The sequence below is a fragment of the Eschrichtius robustus genome, chromosome 1 (assembly GCF_028021215.1).
Source record: "Eschrichtius robustus isolate mEscRob2 chromosome 1, mEscRob2.pri, whole genome shotgun sequence".
In the NCBI taxonomy this organism is placed as follows: Eukaryota; Metazoa; Chordata; class Mammalia; order Artiodactyla; family Eschrichtiidae; genus Eschrichtius; species Eschrichtius robustus.
Window position 1 is genome coordinate 11,714,939 of NC_090824.1, and position 14,642 is coordinate 11,729,580.

Consider the following 14,642-nt stretch of genomic DNA (forward strand, 5'->3'; position numbering starts at 1 on the left):
CCTCTCACACTAATAAACTCTCATCAGAATGCATCTGGCTTTGCCGCAGGACGAAGCATTATTTGAAAAAATATGGCAGGTTTTCTCCAGTGACTAAAAGCTACTGGAAAGTTCTTGCCAAGATGGTAAACAGAAGACCTGGTGCCAGACAGACCTGGTAAGCTGACATGTTCCGTAACCAAATAGTCCAAGCCCATGGCTATATGAAAACAAACAAAAGACATGTTTGATCTCATTTTTATAGCTAATTAGAGGACCTTGATGGGTCTCTGAACCTGTTTGCGTGTCTGTGAATTTAGAATTAAATATGAGGACCAAAGACCACACCTGTAGTCAAAACAAATAAACAAAACACAAACTTTCATAGTTAGGTTTCCCAAGCTTGATGCAGCCGAGGAGAAGGTATCCTCAGGAGGATCCCAGCAGGGGAGACGAGACGGGCTTCTTCTAGGGTTTGTGTTTGTGCTGGATGATTGTGGGGGGCATTAAAGAACCAGGGGCCTGTTCTGGGTTGGATGCTGTCAAGAAGCAGGGGCAACTGGGTGACTGAGTACTTCAGTGATTGTCACCTAGAAGGAGAGTTAAAATGGGGCTTGAGTTGTTATTGGTGAAACAGCAGCAATTGCTCAGAAAGGAGGAATGCTTGTCAGAGTCGGGGGGTGTTTAGTAATTTGGGGGCTCACAAGAGTGGCCTTTTCAATGTCTTCTTCTGAGTATTGTTCATGTTCAGCTGGGAACATGGCTGACTGTTTGTCAGTAGGGCCGTTTTCTACTTTCTCACTCCCATCCAGCTTTAAAATAAACATAGCACCCGATAAAAAACTAACACTCGGATACACTTTCAACTTAGAAAATGCTCTTTTTACCTGGGGAAATCCTTTGTGCTTCTTTCCAGCTTCTCCATTCTTAAAGATTAGGAAATCGAGGGTCAGAGACATTTTAGTGACTTGCCCAGCACCACAGCTGGCTTAAGCAAGCCAGAAAGTTGTAGCATCCAGCCTTAGGTTTATACTACTTTGTCACCCATCACTGTTCCTCATTAGTCCTGGTTTAGAAAGTTGTTTGTTCATTCCAGAATGCTGGCGTGATGGAAAGTGAAGAGGCAATTCAATTCAGCGTCAGTATTATGTTTAGGGAACTACTGTGTGATTGGGGTTCATAACCAGGGAAGGACACCGTATCAGAGTCTATTGCTGCTGTAACAAATTACCACAAACTAAGTGCCTAAAAACAACACAAATTTATTCTCTTACAGTCGTGGAGGTCAGAAGTCTGAAGTGGGTCTCACTGGGTTCAAATCAAAGTCTTGGCAGGGCTGTATTCCTCTGTGGAGGCTCTAGGGGAGAATCTGCTTCCTGGCCTTTTCCAGCTTCTAGAGGCTGCCTGCATTCCTTGGCTCATGGCCCCTCCTCCATCTTCAAAGCCAGCAATTCAATCATTCTGACTTCTGCTGTCATGACATCTCTGACTCTGCTGCTTTCTTCTTCCATCTTTTAAGGACCCTTATGATTACATCGGGCACAGCTGGTTAATTTAGGATAATCTCCTTTTGTTACAATCCTTAATCACATCTGCAATGTTCTGACATAACAAATTTATATGTTTCAGGGATTAGGACATGGACACATTTGGGGGGGTGGACGTTATTCTGCCTACTAGAGACACCTAGCCTGGTATTTTTTTGGTGGGGAGGGGAAGGGAGGAATTCTGACTTAATAGAGAAAGAAGCATCTAAGCTGACAGCAGGAGGGGCCAGGAACCAAGACGGGAAGTGTCTTTAAGCAGAGGGGAGGTCTGGAGGTGGAGCGAAAGCAGGGGGCATTGGTGGGTCCATTAGTCATCTATCGCTGGGTCGTGATGCAGTAACAACCAAACTCCCAAATCTCAGGGGCTCACAAAACCCAAGTTTTACTTTTTGTTCAAGCTACATGTCCATTGTTGACATGCGCCATGTTTTGGCTCTGCTCTACGTCCTCTTCATTCCAGGAGCAGCCCCTGTCTACAACACGTTGGGCTCATGGTGGAGGAACAAGTTAGGGGGCAAAACCATAAGATGATGCTTAAAACTTCTGCTTGGGAATGGCTCATGTCCCTTCCACTCACATTTCATCAGCCAAAGCAAGTCAGGTCATATGGCCAAGGCTGACATCAGCGGGACAGGAAGTAAAATCTTCCCATAAGAATAGGCAGTGAAGAGTTGGAACAGCAATAGACTAGGACAGTACAAGAGGCTGGAGGGTAGTAGATGTGGGGGTGGCTTGAAGCTCATGAGGCAGTGAGGGCAGATCATGCATGACTTTAAAAACCAGTTTCCTTAGAATGTAGGCTCCACAGAGATAAAGCCACGCACCTATGGTCAACTAATCTATGACAAAGGAGGCAAGGATATACAATGGAGAAAAGACAGTCTCTTCAATAAGTGGTGCCGGGAAAACTGGACAGCTACACATAAAAGAATGAAATTAGAACACTCCCTAGCACCATACATAAAAATAAACTCAAAATGGATTAAAGACTGAAATGTAAGACCGGACACTATAAAACTCTTAGAGGAGGGGCTTCCCTGGTGGCGCAGTGGTTAAGAATCCACCTGCCAATGCAGGGGACATGGGTTCGAGCCCTGGCCCGGGAAGATCCCACATGCCGTGGAGCAACTAAGCCCGTGCACCACAACTACTGAGCCTGCGCTCTAGAGCTCGCGTGCCACAACTACTGAAACCCGCGCACCTAGAGCCCATGCTCCGCAATAAGAGAAGCCGCTGCAATGAGAAGCCCGCACACTGCAACAAAGAGTAGCCCCCGCTTGCTGCAACCAGAGTTAGCCCGCACACAACAAAAACCCAACACAGCCAAAAATAAAAATAAAAAATAAATTTATAAAAGAAAAAAAAAAACTCTTAGAGGAAGACATAGGAAGAACACTCTTTGACATAAATCACAGCAAGATCTTTTTTGACCCACCTCCTAGAGTAATGGAAATAAAAATGAAAATAAACAGATGGGACCTAATGAAACTTAAAAGCTTTTGCACAGCAAAGGAAACTATAAACAAGACGAAAAGACAACCCTCAGAATGGGAGAAAATATTTGCAAACGAGTCAACGGACAAAGGATTAATCTCCAAAATATAAAAACAGCTCATGCAGCTCAATATTAAAAAAACAAACAACCCAATCAAAAAATGGGCAGAAGACCTAAATAGACATTTCTCCAAAGAAGACATATAGATGGGCAAGAGGCACATGAAAAGCTGCTCAACATCACTAATTATTAGAGAAATGCAAATCAAAACTACAATGAGGTATCAGCTTACATGGGTCAGAATGCACATTATCAGAAAATCTACAAACAACAAATGCTGGAGAGGGTGTGGAGAACAGGGAACCCTCTTGCACTTTTGGTGGGAATGTAAATTGATACAGCCACTATGGAAAACAGTATGGAGATTCCTTGAAAAACTAAAGATAGAATTACCATATAACCCAGCAATCCCACTACTGGGCATATACCCAGAGAAAGCCATAATTCAAAAAGACACATGCACCCCACTGTTCACTGCAGCACTATTTACAATAGCCAGGTCATGGAAGCAACCTAAATACCCATCGACAAACGAATGGATAGAGATTATGTGGTACATATATACAATGGAATATTAGTCAGCCATAAAAAGGAATGAAATTGGGTCATTTGTAGAGATGTGGATGGACCTAGAGACTGTCATACAGAGTGAAGTAAGTCAGAAAGAGAAAAACAAATATTGTATATTGACGTATATATGTGGAATCTAGAAAAATGGTACAGATGAACCGGTTTGCAAGGCAGAAATGGAGACACAGATGTAGAGAACAAATATATGGACACCAAGGGGAGAAAGCGGTGGGGAGGGTGGTAGTGGTGCTAGTGTGATGAATTGGGAGATTGGGATTGACGTGTATACACTAATATGTATAAAATGGATAACTAATAAGAACCTGCTGTATAAAAAAATAAAATTAATAAAAAGAAAAAAAAAAAAGAATGTAGGCTCCACAAGGGCAGGATCTAGGTTGCTTTATCTTTCTAGCCCAGTATTTCTCAACCTTTTTTTTTTTCATTATTACTCCCTACCCCAATAAAAATCTTAATGTCACAGATATAGTGTTATGTACTGCGTGTATATTTGGGCTTTATATATAAAAACAGTAAGATATTTTTCCCCATCTAAAAATCAATTTTCACCCCCTTGAAGGTGGTATCAGCCCACGTTGAGAATGCATGTTCTAGCCCCAGTTACATTTGTTTTAATTAATTCTTGAGTTCAGTTGACTTAAGCCACATTTGTGAGTTAAAGCACATTGTTAGTAGTTGATAAGTTTACACGCATAAACCTTATTATATATTTTGTGTAAACTCAGTTTAACTAGCACCACAAGAAGCTAATTGGCTAAAGAGGAGAGGTCCAGTGCAGTAGAGAGGAAACTTAATTCGACATTAGAAAAGAACCTGATTGTACCTACATGTTGCTTTGCAGAACTTTCAAAAAGTGAATCTAAATATCTTATTGCTTTCAGAAGGCTTCTCCACTGTAAGGCAGCCTTGCCTGTCTTTTGAGAGAGTCATTAAGCAAGACTGAACTTTCCCTGATGATTAAAGGTCTTCACTATGAACATCTAGGACCAGCGAAATCCTCAGGTCACCTTTTGCTTTTACATTTTAAATTACTATGGCTTTTCCCTCTTTGGGAAAACCCTGCCAAGCTGCCCAATCTAAGTCCTCGCTACTAGCAATGTGCCTGGCCAGTTACAGTTCTTTGCTCTGGTTTTGGAAACCAGAGGTGCTGCGTGGACGGGACAGATGCTGAGTGAAGGTCCGAGGAGCTCTCGAGGAGTCATGCGTGAATTTAGTGTTTTGCCTGATTCAGTCAATGAAGTTCAATGAACAACAACTGAAGGCCGATTATGTGTCAGGCAGTGTTCTAGGCGTTAAGGATATAATAGTGGATAAAAAAGGTAGTATCTTTGTCCTCATGGGATCAGAAATGTCATTTTGAGTTTACGAGCTCTGATAGCACAAGAGCGGTGGTGCCGGACAGTGAGCTGTGCTTAGGCTGGTTGATCAAAGGATGAGAGACATTTGCCTTCAGATATGAAGGGCTCTGCTCTTGGATTTCATTTTTCTCTTTGTCCTTGACTTGAACAAAGATGAGGCATTAACTATGAATGCGGAGACCAAGAAGTTATGGGGGAAAGTACCAATTCATTGACCTGGTATTTATTCCTTGCAACTACATAGGAAAATCACCTCCTTGGGTTCAGCCTGTCCTCACCTCAGCAAATTTAGCACCTTTCAGGGGCTTTGCACTTTAACCCACTGCCACTCCACTTTGCATGGCCTGTCACCTCATTCAGGCTCTGCACCAGTGTCACCTCTGCAGGGAGGACTTCCCTCTCTCCTCCCCCACGACTCTCTACACCTTTGCCTCATTTTTGTTTTTTTTTTTAAACATCTTTATTGAAGTATAATTGCTTTACAATGGTGTGTTAGTTTCTGCTTTATAACAAAGTGAATCAGTTATACATATACATATGTTCCCATATCTCTTCCCTCTTGCATCTCCCTCTCTCCCACCATCCCTATCCCACCCCTCTAGGTGGTCACAAAGCACCGAGCTGATCTCCCTGTGCTATGCGGCTGCTTCCCACTAGCTATCTATTTTACATTTGGTAGTGTATATATGTCCATGACACTCTCTCACCCTGTCACATCTCACCCCTCCCCCTCCCCATATCCTCAAGTCCATTCTCTATTCACAGCATTTAACTCTTAGTGACACATTTTGCATATGTTTGTAGTCTGCCTTCCCCACTCAAAGGTAAGCTCCAAGAGGGCAGGGACTTTTGTTCGCCACTCTATTCCCAGTTCCTAGAAGGGGCCAGCACAAGGGTATGTAATTTGAACTATCTTATAGTCTTGTGATGGCATAAGATTATTTTACCACCACTTTTTTTCTTCGAGACATCTTCTGTAAATGAGGTTTCTGTGTGTAACACACCTGACGGCTCAACTGTTCGTACAAAAAACAAGTTTCCTTTACTTGGAGGTGTTTGTGTTGGAATCTGTGTCTGAAGAGCAGACCACATGTTAGAACTGCAGAAGTTCAGAAACATTCAATCCACAGCCTTCTCACTCAGGAAAGAGTTCCTAAGAATACTAGCCTCAACATGTTCAGAATAACCACTAAGACATTTTTCTGTCATTTCTTTCTTCTGACCAATCACAGCCTGAAGAACTTTAGGCTATTAGTCCCTTTGGCTTTGCCAGTTCTGTCCTTCTACTTCCATCTAGACCAAGATGCCCATACTGGCCTTTTCCAATACAGCTGACCTCCTAAAGTAGGGAGCTGGAGCCCAGCGAGGCATATTTGAGTAGGTTGGGTTTTTTTCCCCTCCAGGGTGAGTTGTATGTAAGTCTTCCTAAATGAAGGCTAGAATGTCCAGCCCCAGACATTATTCCCTTATCGAAAAAACTAACCAGGGTAGACCTAGTTCCATGTTTTAACAACCCATGCTTTTCCTTTGAAGTCTCTGTTCTGCAGCAATAGAAATGGTAGGTTTTAGAAAGCACGAAGTCTAGAGAAAGGGAAATCTTAAGATAATAAAATAATCTTATTTTCCAACTGACAGCTATAAATACAAAGCGGTACATTGAGAAGAAAAAAATTCAGCTCTCACACAATCCTTTTAAGTAAGTCAAGAAGGTTTCGTGTTATCTGAGGATAAGTGAATGGGAGACTTTTAAAAATCCCCTAGTGTGTTAGTGGTCAAGAATACAGAAACTGAAAGTCAATTAAAGATTTAAGTAACTTCAGAAAAATAATCTCAGAAACACTTTGTCAAACTATTTCCAGGGCTTCCCCGGCGGCGCAGTGGTTGAGAATCCGCCTGCCAATGCAGGGGACATGGATTCGATCCCTGGTCCGGGAAGATCCCGCATGCCGCGGAGCAACTAAGCTCGTGTGCCACAACTACTGAGCCTGTGCTCTAGAGCCCATGAGCCACAACTACCGAGCCCTCGTGCCACAACTACTGAAGCCCGCGTGCCTAGAGCCCGTGCTCCACAATGACAGAAGCCACTGCAATGAGAATCCCGCACACCGCCAACGAAAAGTAGCCCCCGCTCGCCTCAACTAGAGAAAGTCCGTGCGCAGCAACGAAGACCCAACACAGCCAAAAATAAATAAATAAATAAACAAAATAAAAAAAAAAAAAAAAACTATTTCCAAAGCCAAGAATGTGTAAAAACTGAACAAAAGATTTAGAGCCATCCGAACAAAAGATTTAGAGCCATCCCAACAAAAACCAGGAGGACATGCAGAGACGGGAAGTCTGGCAATACACGATGATGAAGCAGGTGCCATTTTCCATTTTAAGTATGTAACCTGGTTTTAATCATTTTCCAGAAATGGTTCCAAATTAGAAGAGAAAAAAAAACCTTTAAAAGATATTAACAAGTCTAAACTCTTCACTCTGAGATAAGACTTGACTTCACAGCTCAGACTCTAATAGGCTATCACACCTGAATAAGAACTATGACATATAGGGACTTCCCTGGTGGTGCAGTGGTTAAGAATCCGCCTGCCAGTGCAGGGGACACGGGTTCGAGCCCTGGTCCGGGAAGATCCCACATGCTGCGGAGCAACTAAGCCCGTGCGCCACAACTACTGAGCCTGCGCTCTAGAGCCCGCAGGCCACAACTACTGAAGCCCGCACGCCTAGAGCCTGTGCACTACAACAACGAGTAGCCCCCGCTCGCCGTAACTAGAGAAAGCCTGCGTGCAGCAACAGACCCAACGCAGCCAAAAATAATTAATTAATTAAAAAAAAAAAAAAAAACTATGACATGTAGATTTAATAACATGTCTCTACCCTACCCTCCAAAATCTCATATCCACTTTTAGATGGTATAGAACTCTCTACCCTTTTCATTCATGTTAAATTGGAAAAAAGCCCAGACACACCTAAGATGACCTTTAAAACTTCATTCTCTGATGGAAAATAAGAAACATATACATCTAGGATACCAAAACTTTTGAAGAATTTATAGGACAATTAAAGTCATAGTATAAATATCATTAAGAATAGAAACTGGTCAGGTTTTCTGTTAGGCACCAGCAGGCTACTGCAAAGGCATTCCTGACAGGAAGGACTATACCCTTCGCCCAGCCCACAATCTACATATGCTAATTATATATGAAGAGAGACTGCCAGTGCCCGGCACAGACAAAATGAGAATTCAGACGTGTAGATGACAAGGAAAGCCAAAACAGACATTATACTGGACTTAAGGCAAAGAAAATGTCCCTTTTCAAAGAATAACTCTGTATCGTCTCTGCCTTGGAGTATTTTAAAAACACAAAGGGTGTTAAATCAAATTTGATTCCTAAATGCTACCAGAGGGGCTATGGGTGTCCTGAGCCCACCCAAGGTATAGGTAGAGAAAAGGAAAAGAGGTGAAGGAAGACAATGGATGAACGAATAAGAATCAAAGGAAGACAGCACGTGGGGTGGGGAGGGGGAGGAAAAGAAGCGCACACACCACTAATGCAATTACAAGTGGCATCAGCTCTGATTTCTGGCTCTGCTCGTGAATGCCCATCTGGAAAGGTCTTGTTTAAATGGGAGTGAAAAATTATTATTTTTAAAAGAAAAATGCACAGTAAATTTTACTTACGTATTTATAGAAAGATTTATACCAATCAAGCGTTTAACAATGTAAAAAATAAATCTACATTTGCAAAGTTAAATATATGAAAATACAAAGCAGACTGAATTATCAAAAAGAAAACATTTTATTTATATCACTAAATACAATTAGTTTCCCTGATTATAACCCATAATGAGTGTCACCTAAAATACAGGATGGTCTGTACAGAGGCAGACACCCCCAGCATCTCCGTGTGTATGCATATATACATTGAGCCCCTGACCTCAGGAAAAGCAAGAGCTGAGCTCGTTAGATTATTTTTGTTTTTAGAAACTCTTACCATTTGAAGGAAATCAGAGGAAGATTTCGGTAGCAGAGTACTTGTATAATAACTTAAAAAGTTAAAAGCTTGTAGTGATAAAATAATCTTGTGTACCCTTCTCAGGAATTTCAGGCAAGTGACCCTTCTGCAGACCCCAAAACTGGAGAGAGACGACCAATCACCAAAACAACCAGGCTTAGTTCATTTGCCATGTGGTTGGTCATGGTGCATTTCTGGTGTGTAAGTCAACAGAACAATCATGACCCAGAGGTGAAGCAAAGCCTGAAGAAAGAAAAAACAATTTATGGATTAGCCAATAAATCAATCCTCCCTAAAGGCCCACTGTGCAGTGCACTGAGGGCAGGAGCTACGTCTCGTTTGTCTCTGTATTCCTGTGGCTAGTGTGTCTGCAACTGTGCAGGCGCGCAGTACATTGTTTACTGGATAAACAAGGAAGAAACAACTGTATAGTCAAATGAGCTAAAAAGTGCAATGGAAGGTAATAAAGAGCTACAATACCTACAGCATTCTCAGTTGAGAGGAGCAAAGTCTTGAACACATTCAAAACATGCACACGTACACATAACTAACCCATCAGGGGATTACAATGCAGAGTAGATGGCCTGATTAAAACTGCTAGGTATACATGAAGTTGGCTGGAAAGGCTTGTTAGAACAGAGTTGTGGTTGGTGTTTTGAAAGAGGGTTTAGCCATGATTTGGTGAAGAGGAGATGGGAAGACATTCTTGACAGGAATAATGTATCAGGTTTCAGAGATCGATTTAGGGTCCAGAGCAAGGACCTGCAGTGATACATTTCCACTGACTCCCGCATGGTGGTGCTGACATGATGAGGTTCCATCACGAAGTGCCTTGCACACAAAACGTGCAACATGGCATCTCATGCTGACAGAGGGTGCCTGTGCTCCACATAATCTCCCCACCCAGATCTGGGCATGTTCTGAATCCTTTCTGATGCCATTCAGTAGTTTTTCTTTCGCTCTCCCCATCCCCCTCATCTTAAAACCTTTTTGTTGAAAGGAGTAACTCTTCCCTCCAGTGGCTCACAAGGAAATTTCTAAGTATGCTTTTTTTTTCTTCTCAAGAAAACTGCCCGTCTTAATTCAGTTCAACTACTTTTAGACATCCCCACTCAGAACAGTCAGTGGGCTTTTTAGGCTCACAGAAGATAAGACACGGCATCCCAAACTATGGTAACCATTTTATTACAGTTAAGAAATCTAAAAAAGAAAATACACCAACTTTGAGATCCCTTTAGGAAATAAAGCAAAACACACGGAAATAATTAAACTTTACTTCAAGATAAAAGTGAAATCAATTGTTTTGTATTGTATCACTGGAGGCGCTTAGAAATAAAGCTAATCATTAAACTGCACTACAGTTAGTCGGAAAAGCCATCAAGCAATTTATTTTTTCGACATAATGAATCATCAACATTACTTGCATACTTTAAGAAAAAAAATCTTAATTACCAAAAATGAGTTCTATTCTCTTTCAAAATTGATTGCTAAAAGTTTAGTCAAAAAGATCAGCAGCTGAAAAAAACTAGTTAAAAATCAAATGCAGCACTGTTTTTGCAAACAAGTTTACTTACCATATATATAATTACAAAAACTCGTGCTATGGGGTATCTTCGGAGAAAAATTCCCAGACGGATACTGTGCAAGTGGTAGGGGTGGAGAGAGAGGAGAGAGTTACACTCAAAACATGTTCCTGTGGTAATATCTCATCATGTTTTTTAAGACTTCACTCATTTAAACTATTTATGTGGCTACCACAAAAGACAGATTATTTCTGTTTTATAGTAGATTGTTAAATGATTACTTGAAATAACCATATAAAATATCATAGCAGTGAACAAATACTTTTATCATTATTTGGGGATTGACTGTTAAGCTTTTAGCACAAGCTATTCCTCTTAATTCTTCAGCTACAACTGTAGAAGGCAAACTTGGTCCCTCTAGCAATCATTTTTCTTTTAGGAACCAAAGGCAAGTGTGAACACATGAATAGGAAAAAAGAGTCTAGTTGGAATGATCCTGTAAATAGCTAATCTGGGAGCTTTAGCATGGACACATACTTCTAAAAGGTTCCCAACTACAGAAACTCAAGTAAACACTTTAAGTAAGAGTGGGAAGCACTACGATGTCCAGACCTATTACTATGCCTTTCTGCAACATTTTTTCCCTAAGACGGATACATGTACAGATACACCTTTCTTCTATGCCCTTCTGCTTCTTTCCTTACCCCTAGCACAATGCCGTGCCTTGCATATATGCTCTCTAAAAATTAATATGTATCTTGAATAAGTTAATAGTTGAAATAGATGTGCTCAATAATGTGGAGATAGTGACTATGGCATCCAAGGCTCATGGCTTCAGGAATCCAAATTAGTAAATCATCCTCATTTTTAATACCATAGCTCTATTCTGACACAGAAAGGTAAGAAAAGATTGCTCTGTTAGGCAACAATTCATTTAAACTATGTTTAATTATAAAAACTAAAAGGCAAGAGAGTTTAGTAGGTTATTTAGATATGAACTTTATCAAGGCTATATACATATACTGGTAAAACATTTTCTTTATAAGGTGGATGACTACTAGTATAAAAAGTTTTATTTATAAATATATATAACATATATATAAAATATATATGAAAATAAGTACTATTCATTTATATATAGTGGCATCTTTTATTCTAATCGTATGATGAAGTAAGGAGATAAAACATTCAAATGGATGCATTTACATGATAGAGGCTTTCTCAATGAAATTTAATGAGTTTTCAAACAGAGTTTATTATAGAAAGAAGATAAATGATCAGAGTTAAACACCTTCAACAAAATACAGGCACTGGCAGACCTCTTAAAGCAATTTCATGACACTGAAATATCAGCTCGGGGGACTTCCCTGGCGGTCCAGTGGTTAAGACTCCGTGCTCCCAACGCAGGGGGCCCGGGTTTAATCCCTGGTCAGGGAACTAGATCCTGCATGCCACAACTAAAAAAGATCCCACGTGCCGCAACTAAACATCCCGTATGCTGCAATGAAGATCCCGCGTGCCACAACTAAGACCTGGTGCAGCCAAATAAATAAATACGTTTTTTGTTTGTTTGTTTGTTTTTTAAAATTTATTTATTTTTGGCTGTGTTGGGTCTTCGTTTCTGTGCGAGGGCTTTCTCTAGTTGCGGTGAGCGGGGGCCACTCTTCATCGCGGTGCGCGGGCCTCTCACTGTCGCGGCCTCACTTGTTGCAGAGCACAGGCTCCAGACGCGCAGGCTCAGTAGTTGTGGCTCACGGGCCCAGTTGCTCTGCGGCATGTGGGATCTTCCCAGACCAGGGCTCGAACCCGTGTCCCCTGCATTGGCAGGCAGATTCTCAACCACTGCGCCACCAGGGAAGCCCAATAAATAAGTATTTAAAAAAAAAAACAGCTTGGGAATTCCCTGGTGGCCCAGTGGTTAGGACTCCGCGCTTCTACTGCAGGGGGCCCGGTTCAATCCCTGGTGAGGAAACTAATCCCGCAAGCCACATGGCGCAGTCAATCAATCAATCAACATGAGCTCTGCTGGACAGGACTTAATATGACTGAAATCACTGGAGAATGTTACAAAAATATGGTCCATCACTCATTGGTGCTGGCACTGCTTACCTAAACTGGTCAATTGAACTAGCAGCTTTGCGGACTTTTCCATACATTCCTGCCAGATTAGTTTCTGTGTCATTAAAAAGAACAGGAACATTTCGCAGACGTGTGCCTGTTTAAACAAGAAAATAAGTAATTAACGTACAGACACCAAAGTCAACTTTCTAACAAAATTACAGTTGAATATACCTTATGTTACATATGGAAGAAATTCTCAAGCTCAACTTTTAAGCAATAACCAAAGGTGAAAACATTAAAAAAAGACAGTTTAAATATGTAAACTTCCATACCTGCAAAAATCAAAATTTAAAAATTACGAAAATTATTTTCCCATGAAATTAGCAAAAATCAGAGTTTACCAAGTATTGGTGAGAGGCAGCATTAATGGGCACTTTCTTCCTGGGCCAGCAGGAGTGAGGCCGCACACCCTTTCTACAAAGGTGGTAACTCCCGAATTCGCATCTCCAGCCCAGTCCGCCTCCAACTCCAGGCTCGGCCGATCACCCTTTCATTTCCGTCTGGATGTCTCGTAGACATCTCAACCTGGCACGCCGCACACTGTTATCCTGATTGCCTGCCCTTGCTTCCCACCTTCTCTTCCTGCAGTTTTCCCCATCTCAATACACAACTCCACTTCTCCAAAACCTTTAACTCCTTTCTCTCAAACTCCACATCTAATCTGCCTGCAAAGTCCATCTGCTTTCCTTTAAAATAAATCCTGAACCCACCCCCTCCATCCCCACTCTGGTCTGAGTCACCAGCATGTCTTACATGGGTTAATACCATGCCCCTCCCTGGTCTCCCTGCCTCAGTGCTTAGCTCTCTGCAGTCTACTCTTGACACAGCAGCCAGAGACATCTTGTTAAAATATACAGGTCAGCTCAGTCACCCCTCTCAAGACCCTTCTATGGCTTCCGACTTCATTCAGAGTAAAAGTCCTTATACAGACCTAAACAGCCTCCTCCAAGTTCTGGCCCCTCATTCAGTCTACTCCAGCTGCACTGGTCTCCTGCAATATGCCAGCTATACTCCTGCCTCAGGGCCTTTGCACTTCTCTCTGCTTGGAACACTTTTTCTGTAGATCTCTTCATAGTCTACTACCTGACTTCCTTTGGGACGTTAATAAAATGCCACCTTTTCAACGAGCTCTTCCTTGACTACCCTGTTTAAATTACTATCCCCTCCCCACATGTGGCACCCTGCACATCTTTCTCTGCTCCATTTCCCTCTGTAGCACATATCTCCAGCTCATACCGCTTGTTTACTGCCTGTCTCCTCCTCTGTATTCCCCCACGACACCAGAATGTGAGATCTATGGGGCAGAGAGTCTGGCCTCTTTTGTTGACCACTGTATCTCTGCAACAGCACCTGATACTGAGTGGGCACTTAATAATTATTTGCTGATTTCGGGAACAAGAATCAAAAGCCTTTAAATGTGTGTACTTATTGACCCAACAATTCCATTTCTGATCATTTATCAATCTCCAACAATAAGGAACTGATTAAACAAATTACAGTATTTTCATGTGATAAATTTCTATAAAGCAATATATACATTATTGTATGAAATATATTATTAAAATATATTTATATGAAAAAAATTTAAAATCAATATAACAAGTACTGCAAACATATGTAGGAAAGAAGTCTGGACAAAGATGTTCCAAAATGTTATCTGAGGGCAATAGATTATCAGGTGATTTTAATTTCCTTTTTTTGGCATTTCTTTTTATAGTGAGCCTGTCTTATTAAAAAATATATATAAAATAACATGTTATTTGAAAAAAAGTTCTAAAAATTTAAAGCCAAAGAACTAAGATTTGTTGAATGACTACTTTGTAGCCAAAGTAGTTATGAAGTTCTAAGACTAAAAACCTGATCTGTTGAAACTTATGCTAAAATCTTCAACATTCTTCTTGATCATGTATTTTGAGAATCTATACATTTCTCCATTAAAATTATAGAGCACG

At 41.2% G+C, this 14,642-nt stretch overlaps 1 protein-coding gene across 2 annotated transcripts in view; it reads right to left on the reverse strand.

The window, feature by feature from the left end:
- Positions 1-1,252: 1,252 nt before the first annotated feature.
- Positions 1,253-14,642, reverse strand: part of GOLGA5 (golgin A5) — a 43,595-nt gene continuing 30,205 nt past the window's right edge. Inside the window, exons 11-14 of one of the 2 annotated variants that reach the window (XR_011073641.1) lie at positions 12,679-12,784; positions 10,621-10,684; positions 9,026-9,289; positions 1,253-1,502 (exon numbers count right to left, since the gene is read on the reverse strand). Coding sequence is in view for 1 of the 2 variants with exons in the window: in XM_068541330.1 (XP_068397431.1) it covers positions 9,209-9,289; positions 10,621-10,684; positions 12,679-12,784 (251 nt within the window). In the remaining variant the exon portion in view is untranslated. Of the gene's footprint in view, positions 1,503-8,811; positions 9,290-10,620; positions 10,685-12,678; positions 12,785-14,642 lie in introns of those variants that run through there. The other variant, XM_068541330.1, reaches the window with a different exon arrangement.